Genomic DNA, 19,313 nt, shown 5'->3' with positions numbered 1-19,313 from the left:
CCGAGCTGTTGCTGTGCCTGAGACCCTCAATGCATCCCCAGTTAATCCTGGAGCTGTAGGAACACCAGCACAGCATCTGCTGTTAGTGGAGTCCCTGCGACTCCTTATACAATGGGTGCCCTGAGGATCAGTGACACAAAAGAGTGTATTAAGTCAAAAAGAACAGCAAAGAGTTGGCACTCACCCTCTGAGGAAATTAAAGCCATGTGCACACACTAGGAGGTTCCCATAGGCATCAACTTTCAGCAAGTTTCCATAGTGGGTATCAAACACCAGGCCTCTGTTAAGAAAGCAATTTTAGAAATGAAGAAGTGAGTGTATTAAGCGATGACCACTTTATTAGCAGCTAGAACAGCTCTAGAACAGCTTGCTTACTTGGCGTGGGGCATCAGAACAGAGTTGCTGTAATTCTGCAGATGGGGTCCCTACTGTCCCTTTTACCTGGTGGGAGGTGAGCAACCAGAGGCCTGCACCTCCAGGTGAAAGAGATACCTGACCTGCTCCCCACAGCCTTGAAAGCAGAACCGTTTAACCTGGCAGAAGCTTAGCTATGCACGTACCAGGGAGGCTGTGGGCCTCTTCCACAGGGTCACAAATCTGACACCTGTGTTTGTGGTTCCCTGACACACCTGCTGGGCTGCAGGGAAGAGTGAGGTGCGATAAAGGAATTTCTCTCCTCTTTTTCATCACTCTGTCACAGACAGAGCCAGATGGGGCATGTAACTATGGCACAAAATGCTTTGGACATTCCCAGCTCTGACTCCAGCAAAACTCTGTTTCACTTATCTAGCAGCCTGTATCTGGAGAAGGCAGTCTTCCCACAGAGATATCCCTTCTGTCTCCTCCCTGGGATGAAGGCAGTAGATTTAATGGAGTCTTCATCACAGCTTTGTGAAGGGCTACTGCCTTGTTGCGGGCAAGGGCACAGCCAGCAGCAGTCTCAGTGTAAAACATGCTGAGAGGAGGGAAGGAAGGAGGCTGCCAGACTGAAACTGGAACAAGCCAACAGACCCTATGAACCAGTCTTTTGTAAAGAAGCTCCAAAGGAGTCAAAAAAGCAAAATCCAGCAAAGGCACAAGTGGAAAGAACTTAAAGGTGCAGAGTTGGATCCACAACTTTGTTTAAAACAAGCAATGTCCTTTTCACCTCTGCCACCAAAAGACAAAATATAGGAATTCAGTAACTTTGCACCATTAACTTTCTGCGAAGTTATGAAATCAAAAAGTTACTAAATCAAATGCTTTTGATGTTTGATTCATCTAGACAGAAGAACTGGATTGGTCCCATTTTTATTGTTTACTGTCAGCTTAATTTTCAGGATGTCTTATGCACTAGGACACTACTAATTAAAATCATTAAAGAAAAACGTTCTGAGACACCCTAGCAGCCTCTTAGACAGTAACAGCTCCTTCTCCCCCTCATTTTGATTTCACTCCCAATCCAATTGTATCTCTGCTGTCTTTGCTTCGAAAGGCTATTTTTGGACCATGTTTTCAGTAGGGTTCTTTTCTTGCATGCTCCCTCTTTGCTGGCATGGATACATGTGTGCAAAGGCCCTCCATATACTGGATCAGTCTGCTTCCTTCCCCATGATCTGTGGTCAGCCACAGGCTTCACAGTCACAACTCTGAAAACCTGGCCTCGCATGTCGCCTATGAACTTTACAGAAAAAGAATTCAAGGCCTCAAGCAGGCTGGGTTGGTATCTGTTAGTCATTTACCTGGTAGGGAATGCAGGATCATACACAAAATTGAGCAGCTCATGAGGGTATCCAATGGAAACTAATCTTTCTACGGTCAGGTCAAATCCAAGAGATTCGTATTCAGGGGATTTATACACTGTACCAAGATGAGATTTCAGTTAGAAAATTTGAAAACAGCTAGGGGGTTAAACAAGAAGGCAATTAAAAGTAATGTACCCATTCGCCCTCCTCCCTCCTCCACATACCACATTCCCTCCTTTGCTCCTGCCCTTCCCTGCCTTGGGTCTCCCAGCCCGGAATTAGCTCATGCCCCAGGGCTGCAGCAAAGCAAAGCTGCAGTTCGAATTTCAGCAGCAGAGTGCACCAGATGAAATATCCATCAGTTTATCACAGCTCTCTGCATCAGAAAAAATGTATTTCAAAGGGCAGCTCCCCTCCCTGCAGTGCCGTTAGGCAGATGCAGGAACGCTCCCTGTCCCACCTGTTCCAATCGGGTTTTGGTTTGCTGTGTTTTCACAAAGCTGATAAAGAAACCAATAACTTGAGGGAACACATATACTGGAGGTTAGAAAGCCTGACATTCATCACTGCTGTGCTACCGTTACTGCTCTGGATACAATCCCAAAGCTTAATATTGCTCCAGATTTCATCTCGGGGGAATTAATGTTTGCTGCAGACTAAGTTAGCTTGAAGGTAGAGCTGTCAAATTAACATACGATTTGTTTGTTAATAACACCATATGGTACTGCAAAAATCTGTTAGCTATTACCCTTGTGCATCAAAATGCTACTCTCTTAAGCAAGCTCACTGCTCTCACATGCCACAGGAGCTGCTCATCTGTGACACGCACCTTCGCTCAACGCAAAGGAAATGGACTTGTTCAACCAAGTCATCCCTACCATCCGGCCTGTCTTCTTCCTGCAAATGACCTTCCCATGTACTGCAAATGTTACTGTTTAATCAGATCATTAATTCAACATCTAAAATGCAATCATGACAGATGGAAATCACTGTGTTCCTCTGGTGGTGTGTTTACACTCGCTGCATGTCTGTAGAAGCCCAGGAGATAAGGGGCTAATGTGCATGTCTCAAACACCAACAGCCGGACAGTCGTGGAGCCAACCAAGGATTGTTGGTAATAACAACCAAGGATTGTTGGTAATAACATGCTGTGAGAAAGAACAGGATGTGGCTGGACAAGGGGCCATACAGAGGTAGGACAGCACTTTCCTGGGACAAACATCCTTGTCCTGTCTCCTGGAGATAAGCACAGCTCAAGTGCAGGAATGAGGTCAAGAAACAGGCATGAACTGTATGGGGGAGATCAAAACCACCTAAGACTCTCAAAGCCCTCCGACCCATTTCCAGAAAGGTCTAGAAGAATGGACTGCACATGATAACTAATTTGCATGGAAAGCATGAAACTTATGTCCCAGGTGAAGAAAACTTATCTATAAAAAGGTACCCCCAGAAAGCCCAGGTGTGTGTGCACAGGGACCCTGGACACCCCATCAGCTGGATCAATGCTGGAGCCAGGGCTGGTGATCTTTTTTTCTCTTTCTTCCTTTTTTTCTCTCTCTCTCCCTCTCTTTAATTCATCTCTCCATCTCCATATCTCCATCTCCCCCTTCCCCTCTCTCTCCCCCTTCCCCTCCCCTTCTTTCACCCCCCCTACCCTTTCACCCTTTATCCAAAACCCACTGTGGTGTGCTTATACTAAAAGGTCAGGGACTAATGTAAATTTCCATGCCAAGCGTGGTGCAATTTACTAATAAAACTCCGTAAACCTTTGCAGACCCTCTGACTTCCATCACTCCTTTCGACCATAAGCACCTAAATAACTTGCGTGCTCCCTTTCCCTTAAGGATGGGACACCACAATGTCACTGTCTTAAACTGGTCCTAAGATAAATACAATCCTTTACTGCAACTAGAACTACCATGAGTTCAGTGGGCCCAACTGTCTCAAACATTTAAATATTTCAAATTCAGCTGAGTAAAATACAAACATGTACAAGTTACACAGTAAACTCATTAGAAGACTGATTGCTTTTCCTGACAGGATCTAGCACATCTGTGGGCCTCACAATATACATTAATACAATCATCTATACTGCCCAGCTAATCACCAGCATATATATACCCTGCAGGATACAGAAGTTCAATCTGAGAGGAGAAAACAAATACATAAAATACTAAAAAAAAATATTAAGAAGGTAAGGACTATAGACAAAGCAAGACTGTCAAAAGACTCAGATCATAGTAACTGTGACAGAGGGCTCCCACATCTTTTAAGAATCCAAAAAGCACCAGAATCCTAATAGCTAATTTTCTCCATTAAACTAAGAGCATTAAAAATATAACAAGCAAACCTGTAATGGTCTTAAACAGATAACAAATCAATAAAGCAGTTATTGAAATCTTCAAGCAAGATTACACCAATGGCAAACATCAACAACATTCAATGCACGTAGTCTTTTCTGTCCTTTAGGAAAGGAAGGGTTGATTAAGCTATAGATAGGAATAAGCAATAACAAATACAGCTAATGAAGAAATCAGTGACTGAGAAGGCAATTCTGGGGAGTGAGCTAGAGCTGGAGGGAGCAATAGCCAGTTAGGTGATGAACAAAATTTTGAGACTGACACCAGAGCATCATCTGGAAAAAGGAATTCCTCTGATGCAGGACAGTAGAGGCACTTCCCCAGGAAAATGATTACAAATACACCTGCATGCATTCTTAGAAGGTGAAGGCACGCAAAACTTCTTTTTATGTGAAGCAGACTCCAGTCCCCTGCTCTGTCCATGAAGCTGCTGCACTCCTCCTCATTAGCTTCTTGGGAATTTGACCCTGTTGTCAACTTAATCCATAAAACATTGCTCCCAAACAAACATTTCTCCATGGAAACCCTGCTCTTTCTGAACTAACCATCGTGATGCTGCCCAGACACAAGGAACCTCAAGGAGCATGTTGGCATCTCCTCTGGACAACCAGCAGTGGTTTATCAACAACTCCAGTAGAACCTTTCCAGGGAAGCTGGAGGGCTTTCTGTTAGAATAATCTGTGTATCTTGTTAACTAACACTCCACCAGAGAACACCTGTGGTGGACATGAGGTCAGCTGCTCACAAAATGCCCTCACTCCACTTCTTCCTTTCTGTATTTGCCTCTCTGTCTTACATTAATCACTACAGACCTCCGTTTAACTCTCCAAGGAAACAAATTGAAGCACCATTAGGAAAAATGCTGAAGAACAAATATCAGTCTCAGCCTTCATCATTCCAAGTCTCTGCTGAGGTAGCACTGCAACTGGATTTATCTGAATGTTTCTTTTTGAGGGACAGTCATTCCCCTTACCTCTCAAGCTTTAGATTTTGCTTCCTTGACGTCTCTTTGAATAAAACAAAACTATTAGCTCATTCATGCCTCAGATCCCTTCTCTATTTTTCTACTACTCCACAATATCTGGAAAACAAGAGCCTTCTCCTTGACACATGAACTAAACGGAGACACAGGAAACTGGACTCCTAAAAGGGATATAAATGTTCTCTAGTTACCAGCATACTTACTGCTCAAGACAAATTTTCCTTTAATTGGACACACAGCTGGGAAGAGAAAAAGAGCTCACTGAGCCCACCTTGACAGCACCCTACACCACAGCACTTGCTGCATCAAGCCAAAACCCTCTGACACTTCTGGTGAGCCTGTGTCAGCAACATGAGCTTCCTCCAGGCAAACAAACAGTCCACCTCCTTCAGATCAAACACTGAACAGGATAACACTGCTGCAACTGCACATTCAGGGCAGATGCCCTAGTTATAGATGTTATTACTGGATAAAAAAATGTATTTCATTATTGTACTCCAGGCTGGTCATTCTGTCTCACGTTTGGTTTACTTCAGGCATCCGTGAGGAAATAGAGGAAAGAGGAAAGATCAGTATTTTTTTCTGCAGCTGCATGATGAAAAATTAGTTTTAAACTTTGCTGAAATATCCCCTCCCTCGGATCTGGTTGTTGATTCCACAACTGGAGATAATTTGTGTGCCATGGCAATGGCATGAATTCGGCCATTTGCCATACAGTGTCTCCCATGCTCAGCTCTTTCACCCAGCTGAGAAGGGCCCAGTCTACAACCATCCCCAGCTCTGTGACAGGGGAAGAGGCAGAGCTGCAAACCAATTTTCAGACTGTCCTTGCCCAACACATGTGGGATGACAGTAAAACCAAAGCACATGCTACAACTTATTCTGATTTCTTTTTCTCTTTCTTACTGCTTGATGGCCATGTCTCTGCCACCATGCCAAGTCCCCAGCCCCAGAGGAAATGTTATTTTAATGGTCTGGGTTCCAACACGGGCAAATGCTTCAGCAGCACAGGGCAATCAGCACCCAGTGCTCATGGATTATGCAACCAGGGTGGAAAGAAACAACCAAAGGTTTTAAAAAAACAGAAGCCAGTGGACAGCATTTCAGCTTCCCCTTCATACCATCGCTTGGCTTAACGTTACACCATCAAAAAGTAAAAAGCAGTACCCCGGGAGTGAACGCTGCAAGCCTTCAGGTCTGTGATGAGTGCAGGTATCCCTTCCACAGTACGTGCTAGGAGGGAAGCTGATCTGGAATGAGCAGGGGTTGTGCAGTAAGGTATGCATTCTCATGCATTTGTGTGGTTGTGTTTACCTTTGCTGCCAAGACACATAACAGTAACAATTTTATAGCCTTCCTGAAAAGGAAAAAAAAAAGAAAAAAAAAAAAAAGAAAGAAAAAAAAAGCTCTCTACAGAGGCTCCAGCTTATGCAAAATGCTGCTGCCAGGATTTTAACTCACATGAGGCAGATGCAGATTCAGAGTGTCACTCCAGGCTTGACGGAGTTACACTGGGCTCCCCTGTTAAAGAAAAAAATCAGACTGATTTTAAAACTGCAACAGCTCTGTGCCATGTGGGACTCTGTCTGCTGGAGCTCTGTCCTCTGGTAAGCTCAGAAGCTGGCCTGGCACTTATTCCAAATACACTTATAACTGATTTTAGAAGAGGCACAGTTGGAAATCGTGCATCCTGCAGGCAAAATTCTGTCCTCATATCCACAAAGCAGTCTTAGATCATCAGCTCAGGGATAATTAGGAGGAAGAGGCTACAAGCACATTGCCCAAGTGACACAAACCCTTCATGTTTCTCTCAGATGGAGAGCAACTGGTTCAAGAAAAGGTCTCATGCTCTTTTTGGGGATTTGCCATTATTGTTCATTCCTCAGTCGGTGGCAGATTACTCCTTTCAGGGTGCTTACTTTCTTTTGCACCATAAAACGCCTGTATGTGTCAGCACTGGAGACTTGGAAGACGGAGTCAGGAGCTACTCCAGGAACCTGAGAAGAGAATTTTGCCCTACATCTTGAAGGTGCTCCCAGCAAGAACCTCGCACACCAGGTCAGTCTGACATAGCAGGTCTACAATCAACTGTACACTTTAAAATGCTTATGCTTGGGCTTTTATGGGCAAAGCATTGCAGGACAAACCAGCACCAAACCTGCACATAGTGCTGCACTGTACTGCAGTGCACTGGTTTGCAAGTACACGCAGTAAGAAGACCAGAGCTATTTTGCAACTTCCAGGTATGCACAGAATAATCAAGAATTATCTTTGAGATCCAATTTGTACTAAATAGAAAGCTGAGTTGGAATGATGTTAAAAAAGGACCCACAGAAGTATGCAGATCTCCTGGAAGGCTTCTCCGAAAATAAACGTTCAAAGCCTGTTTTGTTTCAAAATTAATAGCTGGGGAAGGCTCTAGTGCATGTGATGGCTCCGTCTAAGCTGTAGGGAGGAGACAGCTCTTCAAGTGCTGCCCATATCTTCCCTTGTTTCTCCTCCACACACAGAGATATTTCTAAGTCAGGCAGGGCAGCTTCTTGTTTGTTCCAGGGCTTGCTGACACACCTTACAAGGTAGTCATGGATCTTAGGAGAGAAGCAGGAGCTAAAGCTGCAATAACCACACTTTTCGTACTGCTTCAGTTTTCTCCTCTGTGAGATGTATTTGCACACCTGCAAGCCAGTCCAGTCTAGCCATTTCTGACCACTATGGATTTGGTGCTGGTAAAAGCCCTGAACTGAGAACAGTGACAACATGCTGATTTCCCACACCACCGAGGCAGCTTTGAGGAAGCAGCTCCCCTTTGCCAGCATCCTGATTTAGGAAGGGGAAAACGAGCTCAGGAGGTCACTGCAACAACAGAAGCCTGCAGAGTGAGCAGCTCCTCTGGGTGGAGAGGCAGGGCAAGGACCACTAAATCATGACCTGAAGTAACATTCATCCCTGCCTCCAGTTTTTGCCCATATGTCACTCTCTTTTGCCTGAGTGCTCTCTTAGGATGCCCCAGCATCTCCTGAAGGAGTTTCACCCCTTCCATCAGCCAAATCCTCACCCCCTTTCCTCCCAGCTGGAAGGCAAGAGCAGCCCATGGAAAGGTGCTTGCAATGTCGCCAAAAACCCACATTAGCAGGGGACTTCATGGGGGCAGCTGTTTTTGCCTGCTCTGACCCCCTGGGCACAGACTGTCTTGACTCCTTCCTCTCACAGGTGCTGGGAGCACTGTCCACACTGTCCTCAGTCCTAGCCACTGATAAGCCTCTTGGGAATTGAAACACCTTAGTCTACCCCCACTGTTTTGGTTGGCAGATGAAAATAATTGGCTTTTGACTTTCAGGTGTCCAGATAAGATCAGTATTTCTCAAACTAGAGGTGATGACCTCCTCCAGAGGGTTGCAAAAAGTTTCAACAAACACTCAATCTTCAGAAATGTTACCCACTATCTGGATTCTCCAGACGCCACACGAAGACAGATAAGCCAAAACAGATAATGCATGGGGTTTTGCCTTCTCTCTGAAGCACAGGAAATGCAGCCCAACTACTTTGTGTTAAGTCTTGAAGAAATGAAAGTAAAATAACTAAAACTAGGTTATTTCAGTTGCTGCTTATTCTCCAGTGAGTAAGCCATGCAAATCAGGCAGTTAAGGACATACATGGGCAGGTAGAGAGCTAGTATCCAGATTTATATGTCTCAGGCACAACATGCATAATTAAGCTTATGCAAATACATTTCTGAAATTACACAAACCTGACTTAAAGAGCAGGATCAAAGTGCTGCTCTGAATTACCACAAATAAATAATAATGCAAGTATGTACTAGAAGCACATTTATATCAGTGTTGTGCTGACAAAAAGGGCTTAGTTAAAGCCTTGAGGACCAAGATCCCCTTTTACAACCCTGTCCCCTGTAACAGTACCAGTATCTATGTATCCTGCCAAAACAATGTCTATCAAATGAGATCCTAGATTGGTGTCCCAAAACGGGATAGATCTATCTGCAGAGCTCTCCATTCTGTCAGTATCTCCTCTGCACACAGCTGAGCATTCAGTGCTCACTACACTGTGTCTGTGACAGTCACCCCTCCATGATCAACCACACTGCTGGCTATTTCACACAAGCACCAAATACTCATTGCCTGCCACTTCTGATCACCTGACCTGCAACTCCAGCTGAGAATCCAGAGGGAAACAGCGAGTGACCAGTCTCGGAGGTGGTTTGGGACACTGGGCTTAATCAAAAATCAAACCGCACTGAAGCAACAATACCAATTAAATGTACTAGGAAGTGTTGGGCAGGCATTTCACATACTGTTGTAGTTTGAGGAAAGTCTCTCAGCTGTAGGGTTAAAGGTCTGAAGATCCTCATAAGTAACCAGGTAGTGAGGAATGCTATCTGACCTCTATATAGTGAGCCTACTTTCAGGGTATCTATCTGCATAACTCGTTACAGAGCAATGCCAGTTTTCATATATAGTTAGAAAAGAGGAGGATTTCTGCTCTAGAATACTAATGACTTCAGCTTCTGTGACACAGGGCCTTTTCTAACCAGGGCGGTATCGCCAGGCGCTGTCAGTTAAACATAACAAAAGGGAGATGGTTAACATTTCAAGCTATGCTGCTCTCTATGTTAAAATAATTTGTTACTTACACAGGAGGGAATCTGAAATGTTATGTTTAAGTTTCACACCTGAGTGTTAACTACGGCCAGTTTTGACAGTGGAGTCAGACTGCTCAGCTCTGACAGGAGCCCAGACTCACGCCTGGCTTGCATAGACTGGCAAGGTGCTGCTGCTTAGCCCTGGAAATCAAGCAGAGCAGTTTCTTTTCCATAAGAAAGGTTTTTTCCATAAACCTTGCAGAGGTACCTGTACTGCAGGACCCTTCATACAAACAGCTGGATTGGCAATCCCAGGAGTAGGGATAAGCACAAACCTCCAGTTCCCTTTGCCTTGCATTTCTGTTTCCACAGACACATCAAGTGTTACCTCAACTTCTGCCACGGCCACTGCAGGCATTTCACTTCACAGTATCCTTACGAAGGGAAAAACGTACACTCGTGTTTATAGCCCTGGTGTGTACAGTACTAGCTTGGGTTCATCTCTGCCCACATAAACACGTGCCCTGCGTGCAGGGCAATGCAGTCCAACACCTTTGTGCTGTGCTGACCTAGGAGCTCACTGCCTGTAAACAAACTGACAAAGTGGTAAACGTGCCTAATTGTAACCACAAGAAACCCCAAATGAAACCCATGGGACAACTCATATGTTTTCAATTAGGAACATGGTGAATCACTGACTTGCCATTTGTTTATGAACTCAGCTGAACTGTGACCATAGAGGATTCACCTACAGTCAAAATGAGTTGAAAAACAGGTAGGAACAGACCTCAGTCCTCTTGACTCTTGGGGTTTGATTTTAAACACTAAACCATAAATAAAAACGCACTGTATTATGCAAAGCAGAATTGTAGCATTTCAGCCTATATTTAAATTGAGTTTTCATAGTACCAAATAAACAATATGGCTAATAACATTATGCTTTGTTTCTTTGAATTTTCAGTTTTTCAATCTAAATAAGAAGAAACTGCTGCCGTAATGAGTATAATTCTCATTAACCTAAAGAAACCTTTTCAAACACAGAAGTGATCTGTGTAGTAAAACAAAGCTGAGCTTTAAGCAGACTTATTTATTTAACGTGCCTCTTATATTTCACTAAAAATGAAATATAATGCTCAGCAAATAATACCTTGACAAAACCTCCAGATGCATCCCAGGATACTTTTGTATGCTCAACACGCAAGCTGCTCTGCCGAGCACAAGCAGCCAGATCTTACACTTATGTCTTTGTGACCACAGGTGTTTTTGACTGAAACTCTGATAATAGGAACTAAGGCAAGGGTCACTAATCATCAGAGGATTGAATTTTTTGCATCTGAGCTCCAGTGGCTGCAGAGCCCCCTTTTCTGACAATGCCAAACACAGGCTCTGGGAGGAAACCAGCACTCACCTACAAAGCAGCACCAAGGCTCTGCAGCCCCCAGCTGCAGCAGAGCCCATGAGGCAGCTACGCACCCACTGCAGCCAAAGAGCAATGGAAAATTCCTTACCTCTAATGCTCCTGCAAACATCCCCAAGTGCACAGCACAGCTTTCAGCTCTAAAACCTCCAACCTGGAACTCTATCAGCTCCTGTTCTCCTGCTCTGCATGCTAAAAGGATATGTAAAGACAGGATTTGTTGTTGCTTCAAGGACTGACACAGCATTGTATATTCAGCTTGGCTGTGAATTGCTGGGTCTACACTTCAGGTTGTTTCTAGGGCTGCATTTCTACTTGTTTTAAAAACAAGTGTTGTCAAGTATCATCAGCTTTATCTCTTCACAAAGCAGGCTTATTAGTGCTCTCATTGGTAAATTCCAGATATTTTTAGCTTTCTGCTGCTGCACTTTGTTTGCCTTCGATGTAACAAAGATTTGTGCTGTTTGGATATGCCTCAGAGGCTGGCAAAACAGAGCTTAGTGTTGGAAAGATTTCTTCTGCTGAATCAAAATGTATGCCTTGAGGTTAACAACAGCAGCACTGAGGTCACATTTTGCATTTTGAGAGAAGCAATTCAAAAAGATTCTGCATTTTAAGGAAACTTCAATTTGTTTATTTTAGTAGTTGGTATAACTTTCCTTTGAACTGGAGTAATATTTTAAAGATGAATGCACAATCACCTGTTCTTTTACGGAAATTTTTTATAGTTTCCCTGACACACAAGAGAATCTTTTTTTGTGCTTAACAAGTGGCCTTCACCATTTACCTCTCTGAGAGCCCACTGGGAGCTATAATCCCATACTGGATATATCCCTGCATTTCCATGGAAACAAACTGCTGTGCCAAAATATGGGCTTAGTTCTTCAATGAAGACTTATGAACAGGGAAGAAATAGGTATATGGTCTTCAAGTTCAAACATAATTTGCTAGCATCTAGAAATAAGAAGGAAATTACTTAAAAGCATAGTAGCCAGTAATACACTATATCTAAGGCATTACTCAGGTGTATCAGTGTCCAAACAGATCCACCTTCTTATTCTTCTCACTTAAGAGAGTGACCCTCCAAAGCTGCTTTACACTTAATTTAACACTGTGCACCTGATGCAGCACAAGTGCCCATGGCTGGCAAGAAGCCACATACATAAGTTTTTCTGTTGTGTGCTAAAATAAGGCATTCACAAAGCAACAGCACACATGTGATCTCAGAGTTAAAGCCTTCTGTACTCTCAGCTTTGGTTCCTCCTACAGAGTAAGTTGTTTGAGTCATCACAAGGGTATTTGCAACTTAACAGTACTTCTGTATTAAGATTACTAGATAAGGGGGTCTATTAGACTTAAAAAACCCTCCCTATTTACAGCCATCTGGCAAAGACCAGAGATGGCTGTTGGTATACTAACAGCCTGCTGACCCAGCTTGATGTTATTATCATGTTTTTAAGAGCAAGAAAACAGAATGTAGCAGCTTTCGAAACTTTCCTTGCACTGTGAAGACTCGTTCTTTCAGCAGCTTCTGTTTATCACTCTGATTCTTCAAGAATCCACAGACAGCAGATTAGCAGTTTGTCAGTCGGTGATTTACTGGGACAGAGCAAGCAACACATGCTTTCTCCACTCCCCATTCCCAGCGCCAGCATGTGAGATCCCACAGCTCCAGACCTCGGTTTGCTCATTACACAGCTTTAAATGGTCAACTCCGAAGAGCAGCAGCACAAAGAGAGCAGGGACAATAGCCACTGCACTGGTATTTGAAAAGCCATCCAGCTCAAAGCATACTTGGAACAATTTAGCTTCTCCATCTGCCTTTAGCTTTAAAACACTAATGGCTAAATCAGCCTCTGAAATCTGCAAAATCTGCACCTGTCAAACTGGCAATGTGCAAACGTGAAAATGCAGACAGCAGATGTGAAATAGTCAGGGCATCTCTCGGTTTTGGCTAGGACAGTTGGAAGGCTACTGTTGCACATCTACCAGTTCCCTTCTCTAGCCACCACACTATTTCTGAATGACATAAAGAACTCCATTATCCAGTGAACTGGGAAAGAAGCAAAACTGTTTAGTATCTCCCCCAAAGAGTCTCAAAGCCTGCAGTCTCTACATCACGATAAAACTAAAGGCAAACCTTTAACCTCAGCAGGAGAGCCTCATTAGAACATTTGCATTGGAGTCCAGTACCAAAAAACAGATAGTAACAGCACCTAAACTGACATTCAGACACATTGCACTTGTTTACATTACAAGCTCAGCAGTATTTTAAGTATTCAGTTCAAACTTCTATGTGTAAAACTCCCATGTTTATACTTTGTTTTTCACTTGTGCAATCCAGAATTTTTTTTATACACGGTACAAATTAATTAGTCCCATTTCTCAGTTGTGGAAACTGAAACACAAGAAACTGATACAAACCAGCTACAGTAAAAATACTAAATGGATTGAAGAAGCAGTTCTCAATTTAGATGTCACCTTTTCTCCCAGATCGCACACAGCAACAAGCCAATCCTACCTTCTGGCTGAGTGTATCTTTTCCAGAGTCAACAGGTAAAGAAAAGCATTTCAAAAATAAGGTGAGGGTGTGAAAAATTTTCTTCTCTTCCAAATTGCAAGGATGGCTTAGACACAAACACCTACTTGAGGAAGCAAAACCTGTTTGTGCATGTTGCACTTTGGAGTCAGTTGGGAAAGACTAAAGCTGTCTTTCCCATGTCTTTTCCCTTGTGATGAGAAGGGAAATGCTATAGCTGAAAGCATAAGCAATTTTGCAATAAAATTTTTGCAGTGCACCAAATCTTGGCATTAAGTTGGCAATGTTTCCAGGACACAAGCTATATTCCAATCTGATTATGTTGCATTAATCACGTTTGCACACAATAAACCCATTATTTTTCAAGCCTCATTTCCCCTTCTTTTTATTGAGACAGTTTTCAGCAGCCAATGATAATTTTATTATCAATTTCTGGAGAACATGGAAGCAGCAATGAATTAAGCACAGGAAAAGCATTCCAAATGAAAGCATCCTGTCTACTGATATTACCTCTAACCTACTTCAGAGACAGAAGATAAAACTTTCAACAAGGCCGTAACTTTTGGAGAAGGAGAATAGTCACAGAAGAATCTTTTCAAGCACAATTACATTTGTAATTCTTAGTAATTCCCTCTCCATCTGCCAATGACCTGGTGTGAAATTACAGCCACTTTGGGAACCCCACTGCTTTAGCTCTGCTCCTGTCAAAGGACATCTATCCATCACCTCATTGTGCAACCTGTCCCATTTAAGAGCTAGTAATGCCAAGGCCTCCTGCATTGCTTGGATCCAGACCTACTAATTAAGTACAGCTCACAGTGAGTAGGAAGCAGCCAAATAAAATGCTGTGTGAAACCGATCTCTCTCTGCTGCATTTCCAAAGGGCACCACCAACTCTTAATCTCAGGTGAGTGTCGCAGTGGAGAGATTCTACTGATGTACCTTTTTTTTACTTCCTGCACTTACTAGTAAACACAAAACAGACAAGGCTATGAATCTTGGATTGCATGCAACATTCTCCTTTACCAAAACATGGGCAGTTTTGACAGTACTAGTAAAAATGGAAGGCAGACCAGAACTGTTACTGACTGCTGGTCTTCTGGCTGGTCAGGATGAATAAGCAGAGATGAATCATCCAGATAATAAAAGAAACTACTATTTAGCAAACAAAAATGAACTACAAAAGACCCTCAATCTCTCTAATTTAAGGATTTAAATTGGAATTGTTCCAAAATTCTCAGTTCTGCCCTGACAGCCTACACAGCCCTTCATGGATATCTGGAGCCCCAAGTGTACCATTATTTCCCAAGGAGCAAAGGCACCCTGGGGAACCGGCACAGCCTCACTCTCTGGCTGGCAGGCAGCAAGACCAGAGGCAGAGAATGAAGGGCTGTGTAACATCAGAGAAACTTGTCTTGACCTCTGCTAACAGCAAGGGCTGAAATAGCTGATGACTCTTGCTTGCGTCAAGCCCTCCAAGACTTTAAGCACAACTATTTAACTAAGCACACAAACCACAGTCAAACCCTGCCATTCTTCCTCCTCCTTCAAACTGCCTCCAGTAACACCTAGCTTAAAAGAAACACTCTTTTATGTACTAAATGTGATTCCCAAACAGATTGAATAGGAAGGGGACAGCCAGCTTCATACATAGCACATATTTCTGAGCCTCTTGTATCCAGCACATTAACCTTAGAGAGACTTGGGAGTTTCCATACATGTAGGAGATCTTATTCACCCCATGTGGATACAACAGCAATCCTTTACAGCAAAACAAGGAATCTAAAACCTCTGAGAGTTATTTCAATTTGTTTTCATTTTACTTTCCCAGCAGTAAAAATTAATTCTAGCTGTAATCACAGTGACTACGAATTCAGCAATTTCATCATTTCTCAGAAGAAAAGGCTAAAACCTTCAGGTTCTTCAAGCCAAAAAAGACTTTGTTTGCCCAACCCAGCCATTAGCAGTATTTCTCAACCCTATGCAGGGAAAGAGACAAACACAATGAGAGAACACAGGAGTTATTCACAAAAATTAAGTTTAACCTAATTTTGACTTGAAAGCAAACAAAACCACTGTGGCAGTGCTGTATCAGGCAACCTCGAATTTTTTTTTCAATTCTGAGTTAAGTAATCCTTTAATGTAATAGATCTAAGAAATACTACTATATAATACATACTATATAATAACACATGAAATTTTATGTGCAATGTAACATGATGATACTAAAACTGCTCTCAGTTGGCAAGCTGACATTCTCAGACATGCTAGTAGTAGGACACACAATCACAGCAGCATGTGCGTAGTAGCTGTTACAATATACTTCAAAATGGAAATGCCACGTCTTGACCAAAATTAGATTATCCTAGAGAGAAAAAAGCATTATTGTAAGTAGGTTTGCGTCCTTAAATTCATAAGGTACAAGAATAAAACTGTCTCAAGCTTCTAAAGTTCAAAATACATCAAATGATTCTGACTTCTCTGATACTGAACCACCTCCTAAGGAAGGCTTTTGGTGCTATCAGTGACCATCGACTTGGGAAGAAAAGAGAGAGATGAGTGACAAGAGTACCTCTTTACAAGACAGGTAGTTCCAAAAAATCATTCTTCTGAGATGTCAAAGTGTATGACTGTCAGCTGTGAGATGAATGTCATCAGTCTATATCTGATGGGAAAGCTCACAACAGAGAACGAGCAAAAAAGTGTCATATAGATTTTGGCAGGGTCAGTGACTCTGCCTGCCTTCAACCATTGAATAGGAAGACTGTGTTTGGAATATTTTTAAACGTTACAGAAAAGTGACTTAGCAATGTCTGAAAGTACAAATGCAGAAAACTAGATGAGGAGCTGATCACACTTCTGAGATGCTTCTGTTCTTTTCCTTGGCCTATTTATGTATTTTGAATGGTCTCCAAAAGGCTTCTGCTCAGCATGCACCATCTGGTATGCAGATACCATTTCCAGATGTTAAATTACACATAAACTGGCTTTTTACATTGGTGATTTTTTTTCTTTTTTAATCAAGACAAGTAGCACATCCATGTGAAAGGGTGGGTAAAGGATAACGTGCTCAAAGAGAAAACACAACAGGATCTAATGAATGCGCTACTACTTACTACTGTAACACTTCACTTGTCCCACTTCTTCATTTCATTTCCAATTAATCTGTTATAATTGTAATCATATTCCAACACTACTCTCTTTAAAGCCCCTACACTGAATAAGTATTTTTTCTTGTATGCAACAGTTATATATAGCAAATAATGGTCAGATAATAAAAGCTCACATGGAGAAGAAATGGTGACTGAGACATAAGAAACTAAACAGATAATTTGGTATGTTAATTTCCCAGTCGAGTGAAAAAAAGGGAAGTAGTACTTACCAGGCATAATGCTTTTCATCTGCAAATGGCTTTCCAACCTAATTACATTCTCACAACTCCATGTAAAATGATCTGCAACTATTATCTCTTTTGTATCACAGAGGAAGTCACAGGTCAGCAGTTTATTCCAGAGTGGTCCAGATTTCCAGTTTTCTGCTCAGACCACATCCCATTTCTTCTTCTGCATCATACCCTGTCACTGAATTCCCCTGAACGCACTGACTTTGCCTGCTTAACTGTAGCACTGTGATCTTACAGCCTTGGAAGCCCCAGGTTTTCATGTCCCCGGTACTGTTTCAGGATGCTTGAAACGTTCACATTTTTTCCTTTCACCAAACCAAGCATTGTTTTGCAGATAACAACACATTTGCTCTATGTTTACAGGAACAAGCAACATTTGAGTAAAATGAACAGTTGGATAAGTGAGGACAGTCCTGAAGCTCTCCTTCTGTCAGGATGAAAGTTAGCAACACACTTCATGCTCCACACCAGCCCCACTGGGACCACCTGAGTCCTTGGGAAGTGTCACCAGTTTGCAAAAGGCACAGAAGTTGTTTTTCTGTTACTGAAGTGAAACCCACAACTTTTTTCTTTTTATTCTTGAACAACTGTTTTTCGTGCAGTCCTTAAAGGCACTGTTACAAGGCTGTCACAGCTGGGAAACACAAACTGAAAGCACGCGCCTGCAATCATATCCAGCACAGATTAACAACTACATAGTTCATGACTTAAAAAGTGGCAGGAGCTGTAAACAGATGTATATAAGGTGGCGAGCAACTAAACCTTTTATTTGTAAATACTTCCTCATGGATAGCTGCTTAAAAGTATAAACTTAAAAATATAAACTGCAATTACCTGCCACAGTCTCTGAAACTGCTCCTTGCAGCACTGTGTTGAATCAGGAACCTACAGAAACCTTCCTGCCCTTCACTTAGCCTCTGACCCTGGCTCCTGTGACCCTCACACTGTCCCCAGCCACATTACTCATCTCTCATTCCTTCTCAGTACGCATAACTAGATGACCATAGCTGACATACTGCATTAACCTATTATTAGGTGACCCTGACACTCTACCTCATATTTTCTCAGTTCATATACACAACAGTTCTAAATTGAAATATCAAGGGTGATAGGAACTTTTTGTCCACAACACTGGAAATGGTAATCAGAAAGAAGGTAGGATTGTACACAACATCCAAAGTGACAGCCTGTGTGATATTATAACCTAGGAAGCAAGCTTTTTATCTCTTCCTTCCTTAAAGTACATAACATCATGCAAGTCTGACTATGCAGAAAATGGTAGCTTTATCCCCTCTCGTCAAAAGTCTCAGCAAACTTGCCTGTTGAATAATTGGAAGATGGAGAAGTCATGCAAACAATTTTATGAAACTAATCAATTATGCAATCTCCCAAAGCTTATCTGTCATAAAGAATGGGCAAAGCTTTCTAAATTAACTTGTTCAGCTGACAGAAGGCACTCCCCCTGCCATGCCTCTTCTGAAAACGAGTCATTGATGTGGCCAACTGAGAGAGGGAAGGAGAAAATCCTATTCAAAAATGACCTTCCCAGGACACAGGAGAATGTGCTGGCTAAAGGTGTAGCTGCTATATGCATAAAGGATAAAAGAAACCACCTTGTTATTCAAAGCCAAGCATGCACAAGGGGCATTATCAAAATATCGTGGAATCTAAGGAAGAAATCAGACTTATTAACCTTTGGTTTCCTTGACACCTATAATCATTTGAAACTGTACTACAGTATAGCATGGCTTGAGACAAAAATTTAAGGGAAACACCTAAAATGAAAGTGCAATGAATAGTGAAAGATACATTTGCTAATAGAAAAAGCACCTGCTAAATGGAGTAGCCCAACAGTAACTGTTTTTTGTTCAGCAAGAGGCAATATTCCAAACTAACTCAGTGATCAAAGAAACTAAGAAGATACTCACCAGCAAGTGTATAATCCATATCAAAACCAAAGCACTTTATCTTTTCCATGGCTAAACTTCTGTTTACAAAGACCCTGAAAAGAGAGAAGAAATATCACCATAGTTATGAGCATTTTCAAAATACTCATGTTTTAGAACAATTACATTTTGCCAGCTGTCAGGATGTCTGGCTCTTGTAGGTCAAAATCAGAAAATACACCTGAAAACAGAGGCAAGTCCCATTTTTTGCCATGAGTCCTCCTGAAGCAAAGCCATGACTTTGCAGAGTTATTCTAATTATTGGTATGCTGTCCAAAGACATACACGCATGCATGCACACTCACACACGGCTTTGCATGTGACCTGCAAAAATTCCTAAGAATA

At 42.3% G+C, this 19,313-nt stretch overlaps 1 protein-coding gene across 1 annotated transcript in view; it reads right to left on the bottom strand.

Annotated features, from left to right (window-relative positions):
* Positions 1-19,313, bottom strand: part of NT5C2 (5'-nucleotidase, cytosolic II) — a 60,450-nt gene that overhangs the window by 11,623 nt on the left and 29,514 nt on the right. Inside the window, exons 3-5 of the mRNA XM_027738632.2 lie at positions 18,951-19,024; positions 1,722-1,839; positions 185-280 (exon numbers count right to left, since the gene is read on the bottom strand). Of these exons, the coding sequence (XP_027594433.1) occupies positions 185-280; positions 1,722-1,839; positions 18,951-19,024 (288 nt within the window). The remainder of the gene's footprint in view (positions 1-184; positions 281-1,721; positions 1,840-18,950; positions 19,025-19,313) is intronic.

Source organism: Pipra filicauda, unplaced genomic scaffold (assembly GCF_003945595.2).
Source record: "Pipra filicauda isolate LSUMZ 115617 unplaced genomic scaffold, ASM394559v2 scaffold85_size2586006_pilon, whole genome shotgun sequence".
Taxonomy (NCBI): Eukaryota; Metazoa; Chordata; class Aves; order Passeriformes; family Pipridae; genus Pipra; species Pipra filicauda.
This window is presented reverse-complemented; position numbering and strand designations above follow the sequence as displayed.